The sequence below is a fragment of the Lontra canadensis genome, unplaced genomic scaffold (genome assembly GCF_010015895.1).
Source record: "Lontra canadensis isolate GAN:19392208 unplaced genomic scaffold, GSC_riverotter_1.0 scaffold179, whole genome shotgun sequence".
In the NCBI taxonomy this organism is placed as follows: Eukaryota; Metazoa; Chordata; class Mammalia; order Carnivora; family Mustelidae; genus Lontra; species Lontra canadensis.
Window position 1 is genome coordinate 538292 of NW_022631173.1, and position 23239 is coordinate 561530.

The 23239-nt window shown below is 39.2% G+C and overlaps 1 protein-coding gene across 5 annotated transcripts in view; it reads right to left on the bottom strand.

Annotated features, from left to right (window-relative positions):
- ELAVL4 (ELAV like RNA binding protein 4) overlaps window positions 1-22505 on the bottom strand; it is an 89543-nt gene extending 67038 nt beyond the window's left edge. Inside the window, exon 1 of one of the 5 annotated variants that reach the window (XM_032846651.1) lies at window positions 22425-22505. In XM_032846651.1, the coding sequence (XP_032702542.1) occupies window positions 22425-22472 (48 nt within the window). In that variant the 5' untranslated portion in view covers window positions 22473-22505. Of the gene's footprint in view, window positions 1-18280; window positions 18721-19098; window positions 19401-22424 lie in introns of those variants that run through there. The other 4 variants (XM_032846655.1, XM_032846654.1, XM_032846652.1 and 1 more) reach the window with 4 other exon arrangements.
- Between the last annotated feature and the right edge of the window lie 734 nt (window positions 22506-23239).

Genomic DNA, 23239 nt, shown 5'->3' on the forward strand with positions numbered 1-23239 from the left:
GGTTCTCTAGGTGCTCACCTGCTCTCCATAGTTAAATCTGCTCTCCTTGCTCTATTCCCTACCACTCTGCTCTCATCACAAACCTCTCTCATATCTCTCTCACCTCTTCAAAATCAATTTAAAAAAGCTAAAAACTTTTAGCTTTTAAAGCTATATTGCCCTCATCACTCTTGTCTTCAACTTCTTTCAAACTGTCCCTAAAGACTGTATTTTTAAGGTCAATTTCATAGCCTCTGTTTCTTTACCTCCACATTCCTTCCAACACAGATTGCCACTGCTTCAGGCCTAAACTCCTCTTTCATTTTCACTTTGGGTCTGAATCTACCTGAAGTCTCCAGGTTAAGAGTCCCACAGAACATTTCCAGCTTTGAGAGCTCCTACCAGTCACACAAGCCAAAGTCAAAGTAAATGGGGACTCAATATGTTGCAACAACTATCAGAGTGAGAAATGCCTTACATGTTATTTTTTTAAACAAATGAATGAATAAACTATCACGCAATTACTTCTACTTCCATTCATTTCGAATCAATTTAAGCATGTATCCAATATCAATTGCAGAGTGTAATTATTAGGAACACACGCACCAGAGCTTAAATGTCTAGGTTTGAATCCCGGTTCCACTGTGTGATTTTGGGCATATTACTTAACAATTCTGCGTCTAAGTTTTCTCAGTGTTGATAGTGTTCATAGGTATGTGGCAAAGATAAAATGTATTATTACGGTTCAAGTAACTGAGTTCCACGGCATTTGATCCTTGCCCTCTAGGAATGTAGTTCTGGAAGCGAGGGGCTGCAGTGAACAGAGCTCCAAACTTCAACAAGGCAAGTGCCATATTCTGAACAGAGCTATGAACAGAGCTCCAAACTTCAACAAGGCAAGTGCCATATTCTGAATGCCTTCTGTGGTACGTATGTCTCTTCCATGTCTTTATACGTGTGCTTCCTCTCCTCCCTCTACTAAAATGCTGCTCCCACCACTGTCTAAATAACCAGGCCATTTCGCAAAGTGCGGTGCCTGCCTCCTTGACCCACATGGCATAGGCACCTCCCCTCTCTCCTTCGTCGTGGTACTCACCGCTTCCTATTCAGTCACAGTTTACCTGCCTGTCTCCCCACTGACTGGGAGCTCTTTGAGAAAAGGGCCTGAATTTTCGTTGACTTCTTGCTCCAGGCATGTAGTATTATAGGAAGAATGTGACCAAAGGCTGCTGACTGAATCAGTGCTCAGAGGCAAGTGCAGGGTGCTAGGAGAGTTTAGAGGGAGAAAACTGGGGAACACTGCAGGACACTTCCTTTTTCCCCTACCCACCAGGCTCTGCAGTGTGCTGAAAAAACCGCAAGAGAAATGTGTGGTTCTCTGTTTTTAAATCCTTTTCTTAAGCCTTTTCTTCACTCTACCTGCACTGTTTATTTTAGATGAGGGCAGGCATCAAGATCAAAACAAATGTGAACTAGTGGCCAAGTGTGGGGCAAATAAATTTTGGGAGAATCACAATCCAAACATGCCACTAAACAAAAAAGGAAGAAAATATTTAGGGCTTCATCCAATGCTGTGCACAAAAGATGTACTGCCAAATGTTCAGTTATTCTTCTACTCTCAAAAGTATTTGATGGAGAGTTTTGCTTTCTTTCTTTCTTCCTTTTTTTTTTTTTTAAAGTAATTTAAGTCCACACATTGCAAGTGAAAACAAAAGAGCTTTGGCACAAGAATAAACTATGTCTCTCTTTTAATCTTGAGATTTCAATCTAATTTTATGCAATAGTATAAAATAGTATAAAAGAGAGAGGAGATAAAAATTAGATAAAATACACATATTTATATTTTAAAACTAATGTTTTCTAGTTGCTCACACTGGACCATCAGGTAAGCTTATTTGCAATTCCAGTTAATACAGGAGTCTTGACCTGAATATTTTTGACCTATGAAGATACAAATTCAAAAGTAAGCACTTTAACTTAATACTAGAAAGTAGCAGACTCAAGAACTGAACTCAGGATCTCACACACCAGAGCTCTTTTACCCTCTTTTATCTTCCTCTGGCATCCAAGATCCTTTCTGGGATGATATAGCCTCAGTTTTGAAGTTATCTGTTCTCGTTTTTGAAGGTTATGAAATGGGAAGTAGCTTGCATATTTTTTTTCTAAATCTTCTCTCCCTATGAACCCTGCAAAAAATGGCCAATATCTAAAACACCCTGGAGAGACTGAACTATTTTCTAAAATATTCCTTTATTAAATGCCTACTATGTGCCAGGCTCTGAACCAGACTCTTTACATATGCTAACTATCCTTTAAACAAAGCTTTGCAGTAGGTATTATTAACTCCATTTTACAGACAATGAAACTGAGGCTAGAACAAGTTGGTGACTTTACCAACACCCCACCACAAGTAAGTGGGAGGGGAAAAAAATCCTCTTTCTCTGACTCCAAAGCCCATGTTCTTAACCAGTAGGATACTTGTAATTGAGATGAAGCATCCTATGATAATGCTAATAACTACTGCACTTTTGAATGGCTGGCCTAACCTTCCTTCTGACCTTCTTGGAACAGCCTCAACTCTAGGGAAATAGAGTGGAGCCTCTCCCTCATAGACTGGAGACCCCTGGCCGATTTAGGAGTTCTTTTTGTTGTGTTTTCCCCAACAAATCTCTTAATTTCCTGCTACTCCAGGGATGACCACCCCACACTGAGGGCAGGTAGGGCAAGTGTTTTACCCCAAGAGCCAGCAGCTGGACATAAAAAGCCCAGCCTTTCAAAACAAAGCAATGACTGCTCCAGCTTATCAAGTAGAAGCAAGATGCTGGCTGAACTGCCGTGGCCTCACTACGTGTTCACAAATTCTCATTAGTATCACTCTCCCACCCATTATCTCATTGTATTTTTTAAATAGCATTTCATCACATGAAATTATAAAATATCACATAATACATACACTAATTCTAATTATTTACTTACTCTATTGCCTGTCTTCCCCCTCTAAAGTGAAAACTCCACCAGGACAGGGACTTGTCTTAGTTACCACTGTATCTCCTAGTACCCAGAACAGTGTCTTATTACAGGAAGCACTCAACAACTATTTGAAGAGTGGGACACAAATTAATATTATATGATAATAATAATGATGATGATCACTAGCACCTTATATGCCAAGCACTGTTTCAAGTTCTTAATACACATTGGTCCATCAAATCCTTACAACCCTAGAGTACAGATGAAGAAACTGAGGCATAGGGAGAGTAAGGGATCTGCTCAAGGTCATAATTGGTAAAGACAGGATTTGAACCTTGGCGATCTTGATTTAAAGTCTCGATCAATAACCACTAGGCTAAATGTCTCTCATTAGTCTCTTCCTTTAAGAAGTGAGTAGTACAAAAATGGGAGACAGAAAATGGATTCTGGAATCAAACACACTAAGCTTGGGATTCCAAGTCTGACACTCCCTAGCCCTGTGACCTTTGTGCAAGTTATGTAAACCACGTGGTGCTCCTTCACCAAAACAGGAACACGAATACCTGTTCCTAGGGTTGTGAGGTTCAATGAGATAACCTAAGTCTCTTCTTTCTGTAAAGCCTGAAAAGAGTCCCTATTATTGTGAGGTATCATTGTTAACTGTATGGTAGAGACCAAGTAATGAAAGGGGTCTGAAAGAAAGAATTACTGAGGCAGTATAGATGAGTCATGGTAGTCTGGAAAAGCTTCATGTAACTAGACATACTTAAGATCTTCAACCCAAATTTATAGAACTGTGGTTGGTGAGCAACAGTAGTGTCAAAACCAGCCTTCATGACAGAGGGCTTCGGGTCCAACATCTCTCTCACAGGCTAGAGGTAACAGAGAACCTGATGGCAACCTCTTTATGAATAATCTAACCAACATCCAAATCTATCATTCAGTTAACAATTCATAACTGAGCACCTGCTAGGGACCAGGCACAGAGAGGAGCCCAGATCTGACTGCTGACATGGTGGTGAGACGGACAAATCAACAAGTGACAATACAGTGGGGAAGACCAACAACGGCAGAAGGACACTGGCTGTGCTCATGGATGAGGCCCTAACCTAGCACGAGCCAGCAGCACTTTCCTAGTTGGGAAGTCACCTCCTATTTGTCTCCTGAAGCCAGGTGAAGAAGAGCAGAAGGATGTTTGAGACCAAGGGATCTCTTTGAGCATAGGTACAGATGGAACAGCATGGGGAAGTTCCGCAGCAGAGAATGAATGGAAGGTGGAGAGCTGCAGGGTGGGGAGCAGGAAAGAAGGGCAGGGGCTGGGCCACAGAGAGTCTCCTGGGCACTGTGAAGGCAGCTTGACTTGATCCTGAGCCACAAGTATGGCCATTTAATGGCCATCATTAGATGGCCATTTCATAGTAAATGGCCATCTCTGAGATCACATCTCAACTGTGTGCCTGTAGCAAATACACTGGTTCCCACGAAATACAAACAAAACAGCACTGAGAAAAATAAAGAATATATTAATTTTTTAGGTTCACCACCGAATTTTCTTTGGGGCCTTCCTTTCTTCCTGAATAGGTCACAGGCATTTTTAGCACTAGTGTAGTATCACCAAATCATGATACTGTTCCTCCTTTGCCCTCTAAAGTGAGTTTAAACTCAACCCTGTTCAGTGAATGATACTCTCCCTTTTCCAGCACAGCAACTTGAACAACTTGGTAAATATTTGCTGAACTGGGCTGGATTCATTGAGTGAGAACTCTACAAGGTAATGCTGCATCAATGGGTAAGCAGGGGCCATAGGGTAGTAGAAGATAAGAGGATGACTATCATGGCACACTTATCCTCAATAAACTTGAACTTCCAATGATGTAAATGAGACATGCATGACAATAATATACACATCCCAAAGCAGACTACAAGGCTTGCATTCTTTCAGTAGTGGGCTACTCTGAATCCCACACTCACAGCAGTTTCACCGGACACTCAGCTCCCTGAGGGCAGGGGGCTATGTTTCCTTTATACTAAATCTTCAGAGACCACTAAATAGTAAGTACTTAGCAAGGCTTTATCAAACGAATCTATTTAATCTTCACAACAACGCCAAGATGTATAAATCATTTTACATCCGTGGAAATGGAGGCTCACAGAGGTAATGTGACTTGCTTGAGGTTATGAGGTTAGTATAGTAAAAATAGCTATAACAACAATAATAACTACTATTTTTCATTCTAAGGAAGCCTGCTGTCTATTTATCATTCTTTAAATGTTTCTGCCACAGGATTCTCTTTTCATACTAAGATGGCAAACGTTTGCTCTGCCTGAATGAAACTTGGAGTTCGTAACTTGAGTTCCCCCTCTGTTTGGCTTTTTGCTGTTGCCAGTTTAGGAGTTCCAAAGGGGCGCTAAAGGGTTTTAGGGCAGATGGATTTGCCACCTTCCAGGTAAGGATATTCTTCAGCACAAAGGTTCTCCAATACTCTCCCACTCCCTTCCAAATTTCCAGGTGAGAATTAATCTAATTTCAATTCAATAAATCTTTATTGAATACCTAAACCATGTGACAGGTGCTTTTCTCACTACTTCCAAAATTAAACACTTAGTATGAAAGTCTTCGTGCCTGTCCTCCTGTGATTAAATCACATCTCACCCACTTTCATACACAGTAAACCCTCGAGGGCAGAGACCAACTGACCCACCAAGCTCTAAAAACATTTTCACGGAACTGAATAAATCTTTGACATTTTGTTCTAGAATTAGACACATTTGGGTTGAAATCAAATCTGGCCCAATTGCTGGCTGTGTAACCTTAACTTACCTTTCAAAATCTCAGTTCATCCATAAAACAGGAAAATTAACATTTACCTTTTAAGGTTGTTTTAAGGGTTAAAAGTGCCTGACTCATAGTAAGGGCTCAAGAAATGAAAGCTAATCTGATTATTTTAGTCCCACCTCCAGATCACCCCCACTACTTAGTACTATCATTATTATTATTACTTTGAAGGTTCAGCTAGGTAGCATGACCAAGGTGTAAGACTAGTTAATGAATACTTTGATTAATAGAGAGTCCCCATGTCCTCCATGCTATTTGTTATGCTCCACAAATAAGTGAAACCATATGATAATTGACTCTCTCTGCTTGGACATGGGGAGTTAGGAGAAGGCAGTTGGGGGAAATTGGAAGGGGAGGTGAACAATGAGAGACTATGGACTCTGAAAAACAATCTGAAGGGTTTGAAGAGGTGGGGGGGGTGGGAGGTTGGGGGAACCATATGGTGGGTATTAGAGAGGGCACGGACTGCATGGAGCACTGGGTGTGGTACAAAAACAATGAATACTGTTATGCTGAAAATAAATTTTTAAAAAAGTGAAAATTTTTAAGAAAAAAAAAATAGTCCCAACATATGCCATGTAAATATCTTAACTTTCCAAGATTTAAGATACATTTTCCACATTAAACCTAAAATAATCAGATGCTATCCTTTCTTTAATAATTTGGAAGTTACTAGAGATCTTGCACTGCATAGCTCTGAAGAAAAAAAAAAGGTGGCTTTTTTTTCCTTTGGGATAATGCAGAGCTCAATATCATCTAGAACAGTGTTTTTTGAAATTTACTGACAAGGATCCAACAAAGCAAAAAAAGTAAGAAATATATTGAACACACAGCAACTTCACATCACAACTCAAAACATAGGTAACTGAACCAAAAGTTTCATGAAATAATACTTACGCTTACTAAGCACTAGCCACTGATCTTTTCTATTTCACTTTTTTTTAGTTTATGTAAAAATTTATTTGACAAAATGTAGAAAAAGTGGTACTATATATATGATATAGTTATAAGAATCTAAATGAAAAGTGTGGGTTTTATTCAATTGCACAATTTGCTAGTGTACCTTCTGAGTAGTGTGATGCTTAATAAATAGGAGTGAGGGGCAGAGGATTTGGATAAGCTAGAAGCAGGGTGATTTTGTCAGAATTTTAAACTCAAGTTGGCCCCCCCCATATTGCTGAGAAATGTGGAGTGTTTCATCTCTGAGATGTTAACCAAGAAAGCAGAAATATAACAAAGTCAAAGTGTCTATTTCACTTATTGTTTTAATTTTTTTTAAATTCTGGTCAAGACCCAATAAAATAATTATCGGTAAAACTAGACTAGTTATTTACTAATATTGCTATTCTGTCTATTGGGGTGTGTCAAGGATACAGTTTAACTGATCCTCCCATCAAGATATGAAGTTGTATTAATTCTATTTTACATTAAGAACCTGAAACTCAGCCAGGTTAGGTGGCTTGGATGAATAAACTAAATGACGGAACCAAAACTTGCAAGTCTTCTAACTCTGTAGTTCAGACTCTTTTAAAAAAAAAAATTATAACTCAATTCAATAAACATTTATTGAGTATTTACTGTATGCCTAACATTGAAATAAGAGAGCGTTTGACAAGAAATCTGCCCTTCTGGGCTCGCAGACTACCAGGGAAGACAAGTATGCCATGGTACATGGAAGTCTGAAGTGGGTACTTTTCTATTCTGGAGGAAGTAAGCTGTTTCCCAGACTGCCACCAACCTTTCTCTGGCTGCACACCTTCCCACGACCTGAGCACTGGTACCTGCTAGTGAGAGAATGCAGTGTGGTCCTCTAATGGCACACTTCTTTATAATCTGGAATAAAGTTGATATTCTTCCTTCTAGCGCTTTTTGGCACTGTAACCCTAAAAGCAATCCTCGATGGGTGTGATCATCATCATCATCATCATCATCGTCATCGTCATCATTATCACATCACACTCTCATCAGAAGAGTGCTTTAATGTCAATTCTCTTTAAATAACCAATGTCCACTTCAGTGACTTCAACTTCTGAGAAATCATGACCCAATAAAAGCAAGTCCTGACCCTGCAAAACAATCAGGAAACCATAATCCTCTGATCTAAGACATCCCATAGCTACTAATTCAAATAAAGTTAAAACCAAGTCAAAACACCTTAATCTTCCTAAACGATAGCTTTTACTTATCTCTCTAGCTTTATCTTTACACATCTTATGCTGCATTTCACCAGACTACTTATCATTGCTTAAGCAAGTGCCTAACTCTGTGCCTTTACTCATACTCTTCCTTCCACACAGAATGCCCCTTTTTCCTAATTTCTCTGCCTATCCATCTTTCCTGGCTCCACCCAAATGGCATTTCCTCTGTGAAGGCTGTCTCCTTCCCCCAACAGCAACAAATGTCTTCTCTTCGTCTATTGTACCTCTTCTGCCGAGACACTTTTCACATTCTGCCTGTCACTGTCCTTACCCACTATATCAGAATATGTTTTAAATACTGTGACATTCCAGAAGGCACCTAGAATGTGGTTTATAGGGACAGACATGCAATTGTATTTGCTGATTCTGCACCGAAAATCTTGATCTAAAAAAGGAATTGCTTTTTGTTTTGTTTTATTTTTGTGTTTGTTTTTGTTTCCCCCCTCTAGAGAAGTAAGCTTTGGCTAAGCTGGATGTATTCCTAAACACTGTGGAGCTAAGACTTCTGATATTGTTAAACATGTATCCTGAGGCAGGCAGCTAAGTTTTATTTTCTATAAAAAGGGGTTAACAACACCTGCCCTAACTGCATTAAGGAGATCAACCTGACACCAAAGGGCAAAAATTATACAATGTTAAATGAATATGAGAAATGATCTCCCTAGTCACAGATCCATTACAGCAGAACTGTGCTGGGAATAGCTGAGGTTCTAGAAACACATTTCTCCTCTGTTCTTAGAAAAGTGACGTGACGATAGTTCAGGAAGAATACTGTTATGATTACAGCAACCGCAAGCCCATGTCTCCAAAATTCACCAACTAGAGACCACCTTAAGAGTTTTTACTAAAACTCTTCCAAGATAAAAGTCTTTTCTTCTTGCTGATAACTTTAAGCCAGAGGTGTAAAGCAAGAAGGAATTGAGACTCAAGTACTGGCTTAAATAGTAGTCATTTTTTTAATAACATGAACATGTATCTACCAAAGAGGTTCTAAGAATACCCACCTGCCCCTCCCCTGCCCAGTTACCTGCTCAAATCACTCACCCAATCATCTCTTTTTGGTCTTTCATTAATAGTTGTGAGATTTTTCTAGGATAAACTATGCAAAAACCTCTACTGCTCTCCTCATTCAAGCCCCTTTCTTCCACTGGTGTATTTCTGCCTATACAAAACACACTGTAAAAATCAACCAAATTCTTCCAGAGAGCTTGCGTACCACATACAAGGCTTAGAATCCTTAGAATAACCTTGGTGAAGGCTTGAAATAGATACACGTGGAAAAAGAAAAATTCTATTGTCTGCTTCACAGTAAAGGGTTTTTTTGTTTGTTTGTTTGTTTGCTTGTTTGTTTTGTTTGTTTGTTTGTTTTTACAAAAAAGCATAGGGTCTGCAAAACGGTGCTTGGGGGATCCCATCAATTTATAATCTGTCCCCTGATTTTAAGGATTAAATTGAAGGAAAGAAAAGGACTCCCTTTCACATCCTTCCCCTGATTATATAAAGTGAAATCCCAAATCCGTGACATTAAAATACTGTTTGAACCAAGGAGGTTATGTTTTCAGTTTCAATCTCGAACCCTTTCAAGTACTACTTGTATTTTTTTTTTCTTTTTTTTGTCCTCACTGGTGACAGCAACAGGTCCCGATTTAGAACAGCTTATGAATTTTATTTAATATGTCTGTTTATTTCCCCTTACAGAGCCTTGGGAAAAAGGCACAAAATTAGGCTCGGCCTAACGCTGGTCCTGACACCCCCCCTTCACCACTTCCCAAGTGCGTGTGATCAACAGCTACATCAGGCCGTTACAGTGACTCTCATCCTGTCTCTTTCTTTCCTGCAAATGGGAGGGTCGTAAATTGAGGGCCAGCATTCTGCTCACATCTTCCACACCTCTCCAGTCAATGCGATCGCTTCTAGAGCTGTTTGCACTGCCAAAGCCATCCATCATCCTGCCTCACCAAGCAGGAGAAAGAAAACTGATGGCAAGTTAGAAAAATCTCATTAAGCCACTTTTTGGCTTAACCTCTTCACCATTCCTTGAAAAATAGAACTTCAAAATTCAGTCTGTTGGGGAAATAAGAGGGATAGAAGCAAAATGTTGATGTGGTGAAGAGGAAAAAAAAAAAAAATAGCTCCAAAGAGGCTGGTTTGTGGGCCAAAGTCAAATAACTCACAGGTTATAATAATATATTTTAGACAGCAAAGATGAGACCGTATTCATTAGCTTAACCTGATTTTTTTTCTGCTTGACTTCTGAAATTCCTAACAGACTCTTTCACGAAATTAAAAAAAGAAAAAACAGCACCGATTAAAATTAATTTTATGTTCACCTTTTTTCTCATTTAACAACTAAATCCCAAGTTAATTCTAATTCCAAAGGGGGCCATGAATGTACCTTGCAAAAGCCTATGAGAATGCTGAAAACTTAATAAAGCCACATAATTCCAGGGCGTAACTGAGGGCTTGTCTGTGTTTAAAAATTACTGTGTGTCACCCCCATCCTCCTTGAGTTCTCTGTCCTTGAGAGAACGGAGACTATGAGGGTAGCATTCAGTGTCACTTCTCCCCAGGACATCTGGCACAGGCAGACTGAAAGAGACCTAACATCCTCTAGGCACCTTTAATATTCAGGCCTATGACTGGTACCTTCCCATATTGTTTCCTCATCTGATCCACACAAAACCCTGTGAGTCAGGACTTATTATCCCCATCTTAGAGATGAGGAAATTGAAGCTCGAGAACTGAAGGACCTCATCCAAGATCACCCAGTTACTAATAGGGAAAGTCAGGACTCTAGCCCCCAATCCACCTGACTTCAAAGTCCTTGGCACTTCCTGGTTTCATAAGACAAAGAGCAATCTTTCCATATGGTTGACCGAACAGACAGCCCATGAAGGTCTGTGAATCCAGAGGCAGACCTGGGGTTCCATAGCCTCTGAGCGGGCCTGCCAGTGAAGACATGGGCACAGTGGTATCTAGCAGAAACAAATCTAATTTTTCTACATATATACAAGTTGATGTAATATGTTTTTAGCCCCATCTGCCCACTGGCCCTCTGGGTCCTAATCACAATAACCAGGTTGATTTCAGGATTTGGAACCCTTTCTACTACAGAGGTGATTAAAATATAATCAAGCTAGAAAGTTATCCTCCCCCAAAGCCACCTAAAACAGAGCAACTCCAAAATAAAACCAATTTACATATTTTAACCCAAATTAAAAAGTAAAAGCTAAGGATTCCCTTTTAATATCCTGAATAATAAATGCACATTTATGTAAAGTTTCCTTTGGGGAATGGTTACTATGAGGACAACTTTCCCAATATTATTCATAAATATCACTTTTGTTTTGGTGTTACAGTAAGAATCTGGACTTGTGGGAATTGTACTGTCTGTACCCAGTACATCAACAGAGATAATTAATATTGAAGACAAGTACAATATCCAGAATTTTAGATATGTGGTTGGCTGCATTACAAAAAGTAACATAAGAGAGGATGATGAGTCAAATCTGGTCAAAATCACACATTACAGGGACTTAGTCGTTTACTCCATTTTAAGTGAGCACTCTCCCAATAAAAGTTTCATTAGTAAAGTTCTCAGGCTTTCCATGACAGACATTTAAATAGCACTTAGAGTTAAAGTTTATCATTAAAGCTGTTTTTACTACTGCTTCATCTTCAAAGGGGGCACTCAAAAAAAAAAAAAAGTTCAACTCAGCCTGTTATTTTTCATGTACAAATTAGAAAGGAAAACTCTAAAGGTTTAGACTGGCAGCTTAGGAAAACACAGGCTACTTGAGAAGCCATTACTGGCACATCCAAGTGCAAACCAGGAGTCATGGCTGTCTATCTATACCTCTGTCACACACACACACACACACACACACACACACACACAGAGTATAGGCAGTATCTAAGTGTATATCACAACATTATGACATCTGCTGTATGTGCAAACTTTAAAAAACTTTGCATAGAAGCATGCCAAGAGGGTCACTATATTCTCAGGTCCTCCCTGGAGGGTGACATGGGGAAAGGTACTCAGAGTCATCTCTGTTAGAAGAACAGCATTCGTATTTCTGTAAAATTAACAGGATCTAGCCAAGCTCCATGGGTAGCTGACAGACAAGTTCCTCCCAACTGTCTAAAGTTTCCTTTTCCTGAAAGCAAACATCTGCATACATGGAACCTTATAGACAAAAATGTCCAGAAGATCTCTGATTTCTCTCTTTTGGAGTCATGCCCAGGCTCTTACAAATACAAAAAGAAAAACATTTGTGTACTTGAATGTTCCGACAGATGTCTTCTCATAACTTGACACAAACTGCGTTATGTGACAACCAACCTTAAAATCCCTCACCTCAACTTTAGCTCCAATCACAGGGACTTAGACTTTTATTGTTTATTTTGATAAGTGTCAGAAGAAAAAGAAAGGATCACCTTGAATTCCACCTTCCAGGGAAATGCACACAGTAAGTCCTCGACAAACACATCTTCATCCAACAACAAATGATAGCTAGCCTCTAATGTGAACACAGTTGGCAATATCACTTCAAGGGCTAGTCGCTCCAAGGCAGGAGACGATAGAAGGTAAATGATTCACAGAATAAGCAGGAGTGGATTCAAAGCCACAAAGTGCAGAGAGGAGGCAACCTCCACGTTGTGGTGTGTTTTTCAGAATTCGCCATCTTGCTAGAATTGTTTCTGTTTCCTCATATCCTGAAAATAGAACTAAACCTCTTATAGAAAAAGTATTTATGAATTACATTTTTATAGCTTCAGCGTGAATAATTAAAAAATTAAACTCGAGTTTAAATATTATTTTTCAAACCAAGAGTCCCAGGTGAGTTATTTTTAATAGAGACCTACGACTTGTAATCTTTTTTCATTTTTAAAAAATCACATATGCTAGTTTTGCACTTTACTTTTGTGGTCAAAAACAAGGCTTTCCAAAAACAACAAAAAACAAAACGCAAGCACAACAATTATGTTGACCTTATTTCTTCAACATTTTCACTGCTTCCTCAACAAAAATTATTTAAAGATTCCTTTATGGTATTCAGCATTTTGTGATCCTTATGGAGAAAGACCCATATTGAAGGGAAAATATCTCTGGTATTAAATACAATGAGGGACTGAATACCGATCTTCCCCATAGCAAAAATGGTCAGTCCTAAAATGGTCAAGTAAAAGGCAAAATCTTGTGGGTGGAGCGTCGGGTGAGAGAGAAAAGAGATAGAGTGAGAGTAGTAGGGGGAGCCACCAGCGTATTAGGAGCACTGACACTGCATAATGTATTTCTTAATGAATGTACAAGGAACAGCATAAATATTACCATTAAGCAGAGTGAACATCTAAAGCAAGCTACCTGGCCAATTGCTTTCTTATTTTTTATCCTTTTGTAACAATTCCGTTTCCAAAGTGCTTGATTCCTAACACTGATGCTCCAAAGCTATTGTGAGCACACTGCCTGAATACTTAATGAAGTAAACAACAAACAAAATGGCTCATCGTTGGTGCCCCTAGCTAGCATCCCAAACTGGATATAATTAAAGGTGTGAACAAGCAAGCAAGGAAGTAATGAACCTGCAAAGTCAAGGTTCTGAGAAATTATCGGGCATCCCACACTGCACCCGTTCAAATTTATCACTCATTATCTCTTATATCGTCAAGTGCAGGCCCACATGTTGGTACCCCTCTTCACTCTTGTCCTCCAGCCTTTTTTTCTTTCCACTTCTAGATGAGTAATTTATGACAATTACTGCTTGTGACAACTTCCACGCATCCACAGATCACCTATCTTTTTACCCTTAAGGAGCCACTGATCTATAATAGCCCTCCACCCTTAAAATACATGGAGGTTTAAAAAATAAGAGGATGTTTCTAAAGCACACGCATCTACACACAAACTCACAAAACAACGCACACACTGCTAACACAGCCACCCTACCTCCTACTTGTTTTTACCAATGGTTAAAGATTAGGCTCAAATGCTCCCAAAGAAAAAAAACAACTCTCCTTCCACATATACACACATTTTATTTCGAGCCTAACCCTTTGCTTGAGAGAGCAGCTTTGAACTCACAAATATTGTGATAGATCTGTACTTTTATAGTTTCTCAAGTGGCAACTAAAGAAAGGTGTTTGGTTATGAATGCAGGTCTTGCAGGGTCTGGATCTATCTTTTTTTTTTTTTTTTAATTAAGTTTTGTATTTTTCTAATAAGAAAACTCCTGGAGTTTATGAGGAGGAGAAGCCACTTCTTATGGGAAGCCAGCCGAGTTTGGTTTTCTTTCCCTTTTTAGATGCACATATACTTGCAAGTATGTATACACATTTGGTAATCAAATAAGGAAAACCTAAGACAGGTGCAGGATTCCAGAAACACACATACTTACAAAGATACACACACACACACACACACACACACACACACACAGAGTCTCCCTCTGTCACATACACATACTTTCCACATATCCATCAAATGGATGGAAGAACAGACAGCGGAAAATAAAAGGTTGACTTCGCTTTTAAAAGGAGAATTGGCGAATTCTGTACAACATGGTCCATCTACTGGAAGATAGTAAGATAAAAGCTTGAGAATGTTTGTGTCTCTTCATACCCTCCCAAATTCCTAATGACATTGGGAAAAAATACTGCATTGCAGCATTCGCCAGCGCACACTCATGTGTCTAGCATCCGCTGGCCAGTTCACCAACAAATGTACATATTAAGTGTCCAGGCATATAAATTAAGAGCCTGGTGGCCACAGATCACTGGAACTGATGAAGAAATTTGTCAAGGCCAAAGTACTTCTGTCCACATACAATGACCTCTATCAAGACCGCCATTCCTTATTTGCGGTACACACAATTTGTTTCGTTGGTTTTTTTTGTTTTTTGTTTTTGTTTTTTTTTTTTTTTAAAATAGGGCATTAAGATGCCAACGGCTAAGTGAAGCAGCATATATCCTCATGGAAGGAATAGTATTTGGTCTACATATAGGAAAAGAATCGACCCACAAAAAGAAATAAGTGCAAAGGGGAGAAATCAAACCAAAGAAAGGACTTGCCCTGAGGAAAGCCTTTCATTGTTAGTGGTAATTCTTAATTGAGAAAAACACCTTGATTCACCCACAAATTCTTTTAGAGATACTGAACACACACACAAAGCACTATTCAGGCAAAGATTTCTGATTCAAAATGTCAAATAGATTATTCCCAACAGAAATACTAAGTTTCAAATACCTGAAGTCTACCACGTCTCAAACCCTTTTTTAAGACTGAGTTAAGAACTAAAACGCAAATGCGGAGTTCATTTTCTTTCTCTTAACTTAAAAAAAATTCTATTGTTATTAGCTCACAACAATCTGGCCTTCGTCTCATCACAAAATCTTTGAATATTCAAAGGACCCAGGAAGGGCTATCGGGAGAGAAAAAAGTTTTAAGTCTTTGGAAAACTATCAAACAGAAGGAAGCTCATCTATATCTGGCCAGGAGGATGACTTGAATGAATGGCAGTTAGAAATGAATGGGACTACAAAAATGAGTGGTTAAGTTGCTTCTTAGGCTTTTTTTTTCTGAGATATTAAAATTATAAGTCAGTGATTCTCAAAGCAATTTCTCAGTCATTTCCCTATCTATGTCCATTTTATCTTTTTAAAAAATGTAAATATTAAACGATGTGGCCATGATGTTACAATGACATATACAGACATTCTGATCATAAAACTGTGATGTAGTGAGATGATCTTTCCAGAAATATTTCCAATCAGATTTTCATTTCTTAATAAATGCACACTCAGCTTTGTGCTTCCACAAAGGCACACCTCCACATACAGGTAGTAGGCATTAATATTTTTAAGACAAAGAAGCAAGAAAGGTCAGCAGTAGAACTACGTGTCTTTTTTACAACCCAAGACAAGATGACAGTTCTTATGGAAATTATTTCCCCCTAACTAAATAATGCTAGAAATTTCTTAGGAAAAAAAAAACTATCCTAATTTTTAAGAGATATATGGTTATGCAAAAATTCAAGTGTATGACCTATGACAAAAAAATAAGTTTACTTATTTTTACCTCAAGAGTCAAAACAAATTTTAAAAATCCCCCCAAAAGAAGAGAAAACAAAAAGAAACCCCTTGCAAGAAAAAAAGAAGGGGGAGGTAAGTGCAGAGATTTGCAATGGAGAGAGTAAAAATTAAGAGTACTTTCTGTAAAGCCAATATATATTTCCTAACTTTTTAACATATTTCAGTATTTTTTAATCTCTTATTTTGGGGGTTAATATTAGCTATCTGATCAAAAATGTAATTTGGAACAAGTCATAACAGATCATGGTTTTTATGTTACTGCCTATTCGCCTAAGCACTATACCTTTCAGTCCTTCTGGTACCACCATCATGAGAAAAAGACTACTAGTAAAGCACACTCAGAGAAAAAGGGAAAGATGCCTGTCACCCAGCACATGCACGGGTCTTAGATGTTCAGAGACACTGGGGGAAAAAAAAAAAAGGAAAAAAAAAAGGAAAGAAAGAAAGAAAGAAATCAGCTTTTCACTCAGTTTATGCTAAGACCAGACCCAGGACCAAATGCCTTGCAGTTCCTACAAGGGTGCAGCCTGATGGACCTTGGGGTTGGAGGTACAGAGGGGAAAACGAAGATAAAGGCCAGAATACAGTTTTTCATTTATTATTTTTTAAAAGTAATTTCTACTTGGGATATAAAATGAGAGATACAATGAACTCCCTAGAATTGCAGTATCAACATCTGATTTAGTAAAAACACCAATATTACCTAGCACAAAATCATTGCTTTAGGGTAAATCTATTCTACCTATATTTCTCCAATGGATATTTGCTAGAAATTTCTAAGAAATCATTTGCAGAACCTATCAGCTGTGGGAGTTCACTATTATGCTTCCGTCAACTTCATTCAATATAATTTACATTTTTTTTCAAATGGCCTCACAGGATTCCTTGCGATTTTTCGCACGTACAATTTCACAGCAGGGAAAAGGGGGAAAGAGAGAGAGAGAGAGAGAGAGAGGAAAAAAAAAAAAAGCAAGATTCCCTACCCTCCCTTCCCCCTCTTCTTCTTTTCTCTCTCTCCCTCTCTCTGTTTTTAAACCAAAAAAAAAAAAGAGAGAACAGATGCTTAAAAATAGATTTCTAAAAATCACTGTAAACCAGAGTTAGAAATGTAATTAACACCTATTTATAAGGAATAATTAAAGTTGGGCCGGCCACAAAGAACAGCAAAGATAATCGAGGTCCCGTCCTCCCCCCCCTTTTTTACACTGTTTGCAGTGTGTTCTCATGATAGCCACCTGCTCCCTACTCGGCTTTTCCTCTGTTCGTTTCCCCGGCAACCTTTCATTGGGTTTTCCTCCCAGCTATCGCTTTCAGTTGGGCTGCTCGGTCTAATCTTATTTGTTTTACACCCATCAAAACAAGCAGCCAGACAAAGGCAATCCTCTAAGAATGGGAAAAAGACCACAGCTTTGTTATAACATCTATGCAGAGCAAAAAGTCCTCCCCAGGCTTTCCTAGCAAAAAATAAGTGAGATGGATATGAATTTACAGCCTCCCCACATACCCGGCTTTGAAACCCGGTGAAAGCTATTGCTGGTGAAATTCAAAGTCAAAGTGGGCACTCGTGGCATCTGATTGTGCCATTTTGTGCCATATCTTCAGGGTCAACACCAGGCAACAGGAGCGGCAGTCAAGGAGTTTCCCTGCTTCTTTTTTTTTTTTTTCTTTCCAAAAAAGATGATGCTAAAAATAGATTTACTACTTTGGCAGAAAGGTTTTCCACTTCCCCTTCCACATCCCGAAGTCCTGTTTCACAATTGCATCTGCTGGTACTGAGCCTCACCTCCTCCACCCCTCGTACCCAGCCTTCCCCATCACTCCTAGCAGGAGACTGAAAAAGAAATGTGCCTTTAACTTTAACAGTCATGTAATTCTGTTGAAAGCTCACAGAGGCGGTGGACACGCCAGCCAACAGCGACGGTGACATTGTGATTGTCAAAAAAGACACCAACCTTGCTTGGCTAAATGTGTGTTCGATGGAAGAGGCAATGTGTGTGCCTTGTGTGCATGCAGTGCCATTACACTTGGAGATGGATTCTGGCTTTCAGAAGAGAGAAATACTAATAAACACACACATACACACACACATGATCTGCACAGTGATTTACGATGCACAGTCCATCATCCTTCACACACACACACACACACACACACACACACACACGGCTGGAATCTCCAAGCTGCCTTCCTCTGAATTTTCACTTACCATCTTCAAGCCATTCCACTCCATCTGTGATCAGAAGAAGATGGACCCTCACACAGTGTGTCAAAAGCGGAAAGGAACGTTATGTAAAAGCTGACATTCCTTCTTACAGAGCTGCTGCCCAGAGAAGGAAGCAACAACTCAACACGCCAGGCACCGCTACACATACAAGCCGCCTCCTCTTTTTTATGAGGTCATGACAGGAAACTCTTTGAAATACAAGATGCAGCATTTACTGAAGCCCAAATAAATCACTCTCTTTGCCGTTTTGACTGCGCAGTCCCCCGAAACACAACTGCCCATCTCAACGTACAGTATCCAGGAACTGCTTCTCGAGCTTTAAATTTCCAGCACGGAAATGGAGATTCCTAACCCCACTGCATCCACCTCCAGCCCCACGAAACCCAGGCACATAGACAAACCCCCTCTCCCTTACAAAACAAAACAAAACAAAACAAAACAAAAAAACAAAAAACCAAAAAACAAAAAAAAAAACCCCTTTTCTGCCAATATGGTCTCATGTAATATAACCTCTTTCAGCAAACCAGCAATTATTTCAGCCCACCTCCCCTCTCTACCACCCCCTCCTTTATGTTGAAGGGAAAACTGACAATGACCTGTTAAAAATGACAACCTATTTTCCCACTGCTTTTCAATAAAAGGACCTACCGGCACTCTCTACACAAAAGAGATAGTAAATGTAGGAACCAAACAGCAGCAGAGAACTAAACTCTTGTGCAAGCATAAGACTGGTCAAGGTGTAGATGCTTTTCTTCCCTCCAGCAACACAAACAACAGATTATAAATCTAGTCATACCTACCATAACCATTCTTATTGGCAAATATTGGGTCTCGCAGAGCTTCGACTCTTCTCTTAAAATTTGCAAAGCTTTCAGGATATATTTTTTAAATGACTACTATTGTTATATATATTTAAGGATCCACAAAACACAGTGTGGATGATTGTAAAGTAAATCAATTATTTGGGGGGAGGGGACGGGGGGGAGAGAAAGAAAAAAAAAAGAAAGAAAAGGAGCAGTGAGCTGAAACCCCCGATTCTAGGATGTAGATAAGAACAACTGAACAGAGCCTTGCTGAAATTGGCTCGAAGCTTCCCCTTTTTACATCCATTTATGGGACCATCTGTCAGCCAAAGCCAGGATCTGATTGGCTGGGGAAACGAAGGGAGGCGTTGCAACATCAGGTGCTATTTAAATTAGCTACTGCCAGATTGACGATGTTAATGATTTGGTGACCTCTACAACAACAGAGACCAGATTTCTGAACTGCTTCTTGTGTCTGGTAATTAAGGCCAGGCTGAAGCAACAACAGCCATGCTTGTATTTTTACCTTTTCCCTCCTCCTAGCTCAAAAGTAATGTAACAACTGCAGGTCACCCGCTGGCCGCTTGCAAACCTTACCAGTGGGAGTGTCCTCCCTTTCCCCTGTCCTGAAGGCTGCACCACCAAACCCCTTTGACAGTACAGCATATTTCCAGTATAGCATATTTTCAGCCACCTTATCTTTCTCGACAGTTGCTTTCTAGCGAAATGCATATTTAATGATCTGCCTCTAGGCTTAAAGATACAACAAAAGCACTTTAATGTGCTAATACATCTACATTTTAACTTTATTATTTCCTAATATTGCTGATTTTTAGTAAGCAATGCTCCTTCTGCAGCTACCATGGCCAGCGTTTTAAGAGACAGCAAGTTTGAGATTGTGTTTGCTCTGCGAACTGGGTTCCTACAAGTTTGCTTCAGAAAACTACTTCTTAATAAACAACAACAACAAAAAAACCAGAGGGATATGGGGGCAGCTGTCAGCCTCTACCTTTCTGCCTTCTGTCTGAGCTTTTCAAAACAAAGAATGATGAATGATTTATTTAAATGAATTTATTTCTCAACTTGGATAGGGGCATGATCTGAATTTTTAAAATCCACTAAAACACATTTTTTTCTTTGCTTCCCCACTGCTATATAGAATGGTAAAGCATGCTTTTAACAACAGCATCATTTCATGACCAGTGCAGAGTGCTCATCTTGCTGGACTGAACACGTGATTTTGCTTCTGTCTTTCAAAAGATGTCTTTTTTCTTTGGCCTCTTAAAAGACTTGAAAAGAGACATTTAGCAAGGGTGCGGTGATGTATAGTTTGTCCGCCTATGTTATACATTTCATAACCTCCACGATACCAGTCTTCAGTAGTATAGTAATTTGTCCTGGTTTGGGTTTTAAAGTGGCTTACCTGAGGAGTTTTTGCTTTACTTCTATCCAAAAAGCTAACTTATTGCTATTTTTTTAACTCATAATTTAGTCAATTTGTTCCTCAACGAACACGTAGAGGTAACAAATACTACTAAAGAAATATTTCAACGTAATTTTAAGTCTTTGGCTGGAGTTGACAGTGAGATGGGACTGGGCAGTATAGAAATATAGACTGAAAATCATGCCATACTCTGGGCTTCAAGTGCAAGAATATACATATCTGTGAAAAATGATTAGGAAAGAAAATGACCTTTACATTAAAAAAAAAAAATTAAAACTGTTCTCTCCCAGCTACTATTTCACGAACACACACACAACACAAATATACATAGATATGCACGCTTTTAAAAATACAGATACACCACAAAACAATATGTGTTAGGTACACTATGTGGAGAATTAGACTTGAATATAAATACATTCAGCTGTTAGAAATAACAATCCATGAAATAGAAAAGTAGAAATGTTAAAACTATAACCCCTTCAAGTGGAACAAGACTGAATTAAGTAAACTTTTAAAATAATTTCTCCAGCAAATATGTAAAAGTCCTACAAGTCACAATAATACTACAGTATCTGTTGAACTGTGTTCTAGGGACGAATTCAGAGGTTAAGTGTTCTAAAGAGCTCAACATACAGACACAGGGCAGGTACAGGTGCCCCAAATCAGTAACAGAAACTCTGAGTGTGAGCTCCCCATTACAGAAATATTGTGAGAAGAAAACCATGAACACAATGCTGACAAACACATAAATGAAAACAGCTCACTCCAGAAGAAAATATTTACTTTGTACTTCTCTGGAGGTTAGAAATGTCAGAATTTCTTAAAACCATTCTCCCCCACCCACACTAATCTCAGCATTACTTAGTGAGCCATTAATTACCATTAGGTATATCAAAAGATGTTCTGGCCACTCTTCTGAAACAGAAACTATATATTACAGTATAAATAATTAGCTAGTTTTGCCAGGTTAAAAAAAATCCATGCACTTTGTATATTGATCACTTCTCCAAAAAAACCACTCTAAAGTCTTTCAACGGAATCCTCAAACAAATGCACAAATGTCCTCAGAGGCCTTTTCTCTAAAGACAAAGGCAGAATCCTATTGTTGGGAAAAGTCAACCTTATTATTGCATTTCCAATAGTACCATTCATCTTTCAGAGTGAGGGGCTGACCGCTCCATCAGTGGTGTGACATTTGTAAAGCAACAGATTCTCAATATATTATCTCAAGAATCAGGCAGGCGAGTCTCCCAGTCATGCATGATTTTTTTTTTCTTTCTGCCACAATCCTCCACCACCACAGAAAGAAACTTGTCTCACTCGGGCAGCTCAGGCAACCTAAAAATGATATCCCAGAGCTGTGGGGCTGCTAGCGCCGCTGTATCCCTCTTACCATAAATGAGCAGTTTCTTGACTCATTAATAACAATTTCCCTTTAAAAAAGGAATCTCATATCACTCAGCCCCTTGCCACCATGCACACATCCCAAAGGTTGCGGACATGTCAGCATCAGTCGCCGGCAGCCAGCTTTCCCACACAGAGTCCAGATGGACTGTACCAGAAGCCAATTCAGCGTTAATAACTACCTACTCCGCGCAGTGGAGAAGCCTTACGTGGCACAATGGGCTAGGAAACAGCAGCCGGCTGAAACTGCAAATAAAGAAGACAAACCAAATTCTCCAAAAACACCAAAAGGAAGGAACAGAAAGGGAAGCGTGAACTGTATTCCTTGACTTCCTTGAGAAGAAAAAGAAAAAAAAAAGAAAAAAAGAGGAAAAAAGAAAAAAGAAAAAGAATCCTTCATAAACATAGGGGGAAAGAATGGGGGGGGGGTTGGAAAACAGATGCTGCCCAGAAAAAAGTGACAAAATATTACCTCATTATTTAACAAAGCAGCATTAAGCGTCCTGCTGATTTCAAACATCTTGCCACAGATTTTGTTTTAAGAGAAACAGATAGAATCCTTTGCAAAGCACTCCGTCTGCAAAGGGTTCTTCAATTTTCTTGCGCGCCACGGAACAGTCAATATATTATTTCCCTAGAGTTCGCACATTAAAACCTCTAGTCAGTGAGCTGAATTTTCCCCTTATCTCACACACAGTAGACTCCTGTTATATGTACTGCTCTCTTTGCAAGAGCAGCCTGCCCCAAACATGGCTGGTGTTTAAACTACTCTTTAAAGTAACAGTTCACTATATAACCACCAGGTGGGTAGAGTGCACAGATTCAAATGAACCATCTTAAAGGATTGTGTTGTTGTTTTTTTCCCCCCTTTTAGGTGTAGAATGTAACACGAGAAACGCCAGCATCCTAACAGGCATCGTGTCTTGTATCTCTCTGTATCTTGTCAAAATAAATAAATAAAATTCCTTCTCCTGACTTATAGCGAGGAAACAAAACACCATCACCAATTCTAATAAGAACTGTGAAGAATGAAACACAAACACGCTTTGTTTCTTTCAGCAAAGGATGAACAAGGAAAATCCAATCAACACAGAGCAAGGCGGGGGGGTGGGGGTACCAAAAACTCCATGGGAATATTTTCCTTTAGCAAAAAGAGAAAAATACCGACTCACGTGATAAAAACCTAATTCAAAAGTAAATATATAGACGAAGCACATTCAAAATGGAGGCAAGAGTTTAAGGGTGTAACTTTTCTCCTGAGTAAAGCGTTAGGTTTATTTGATAGGG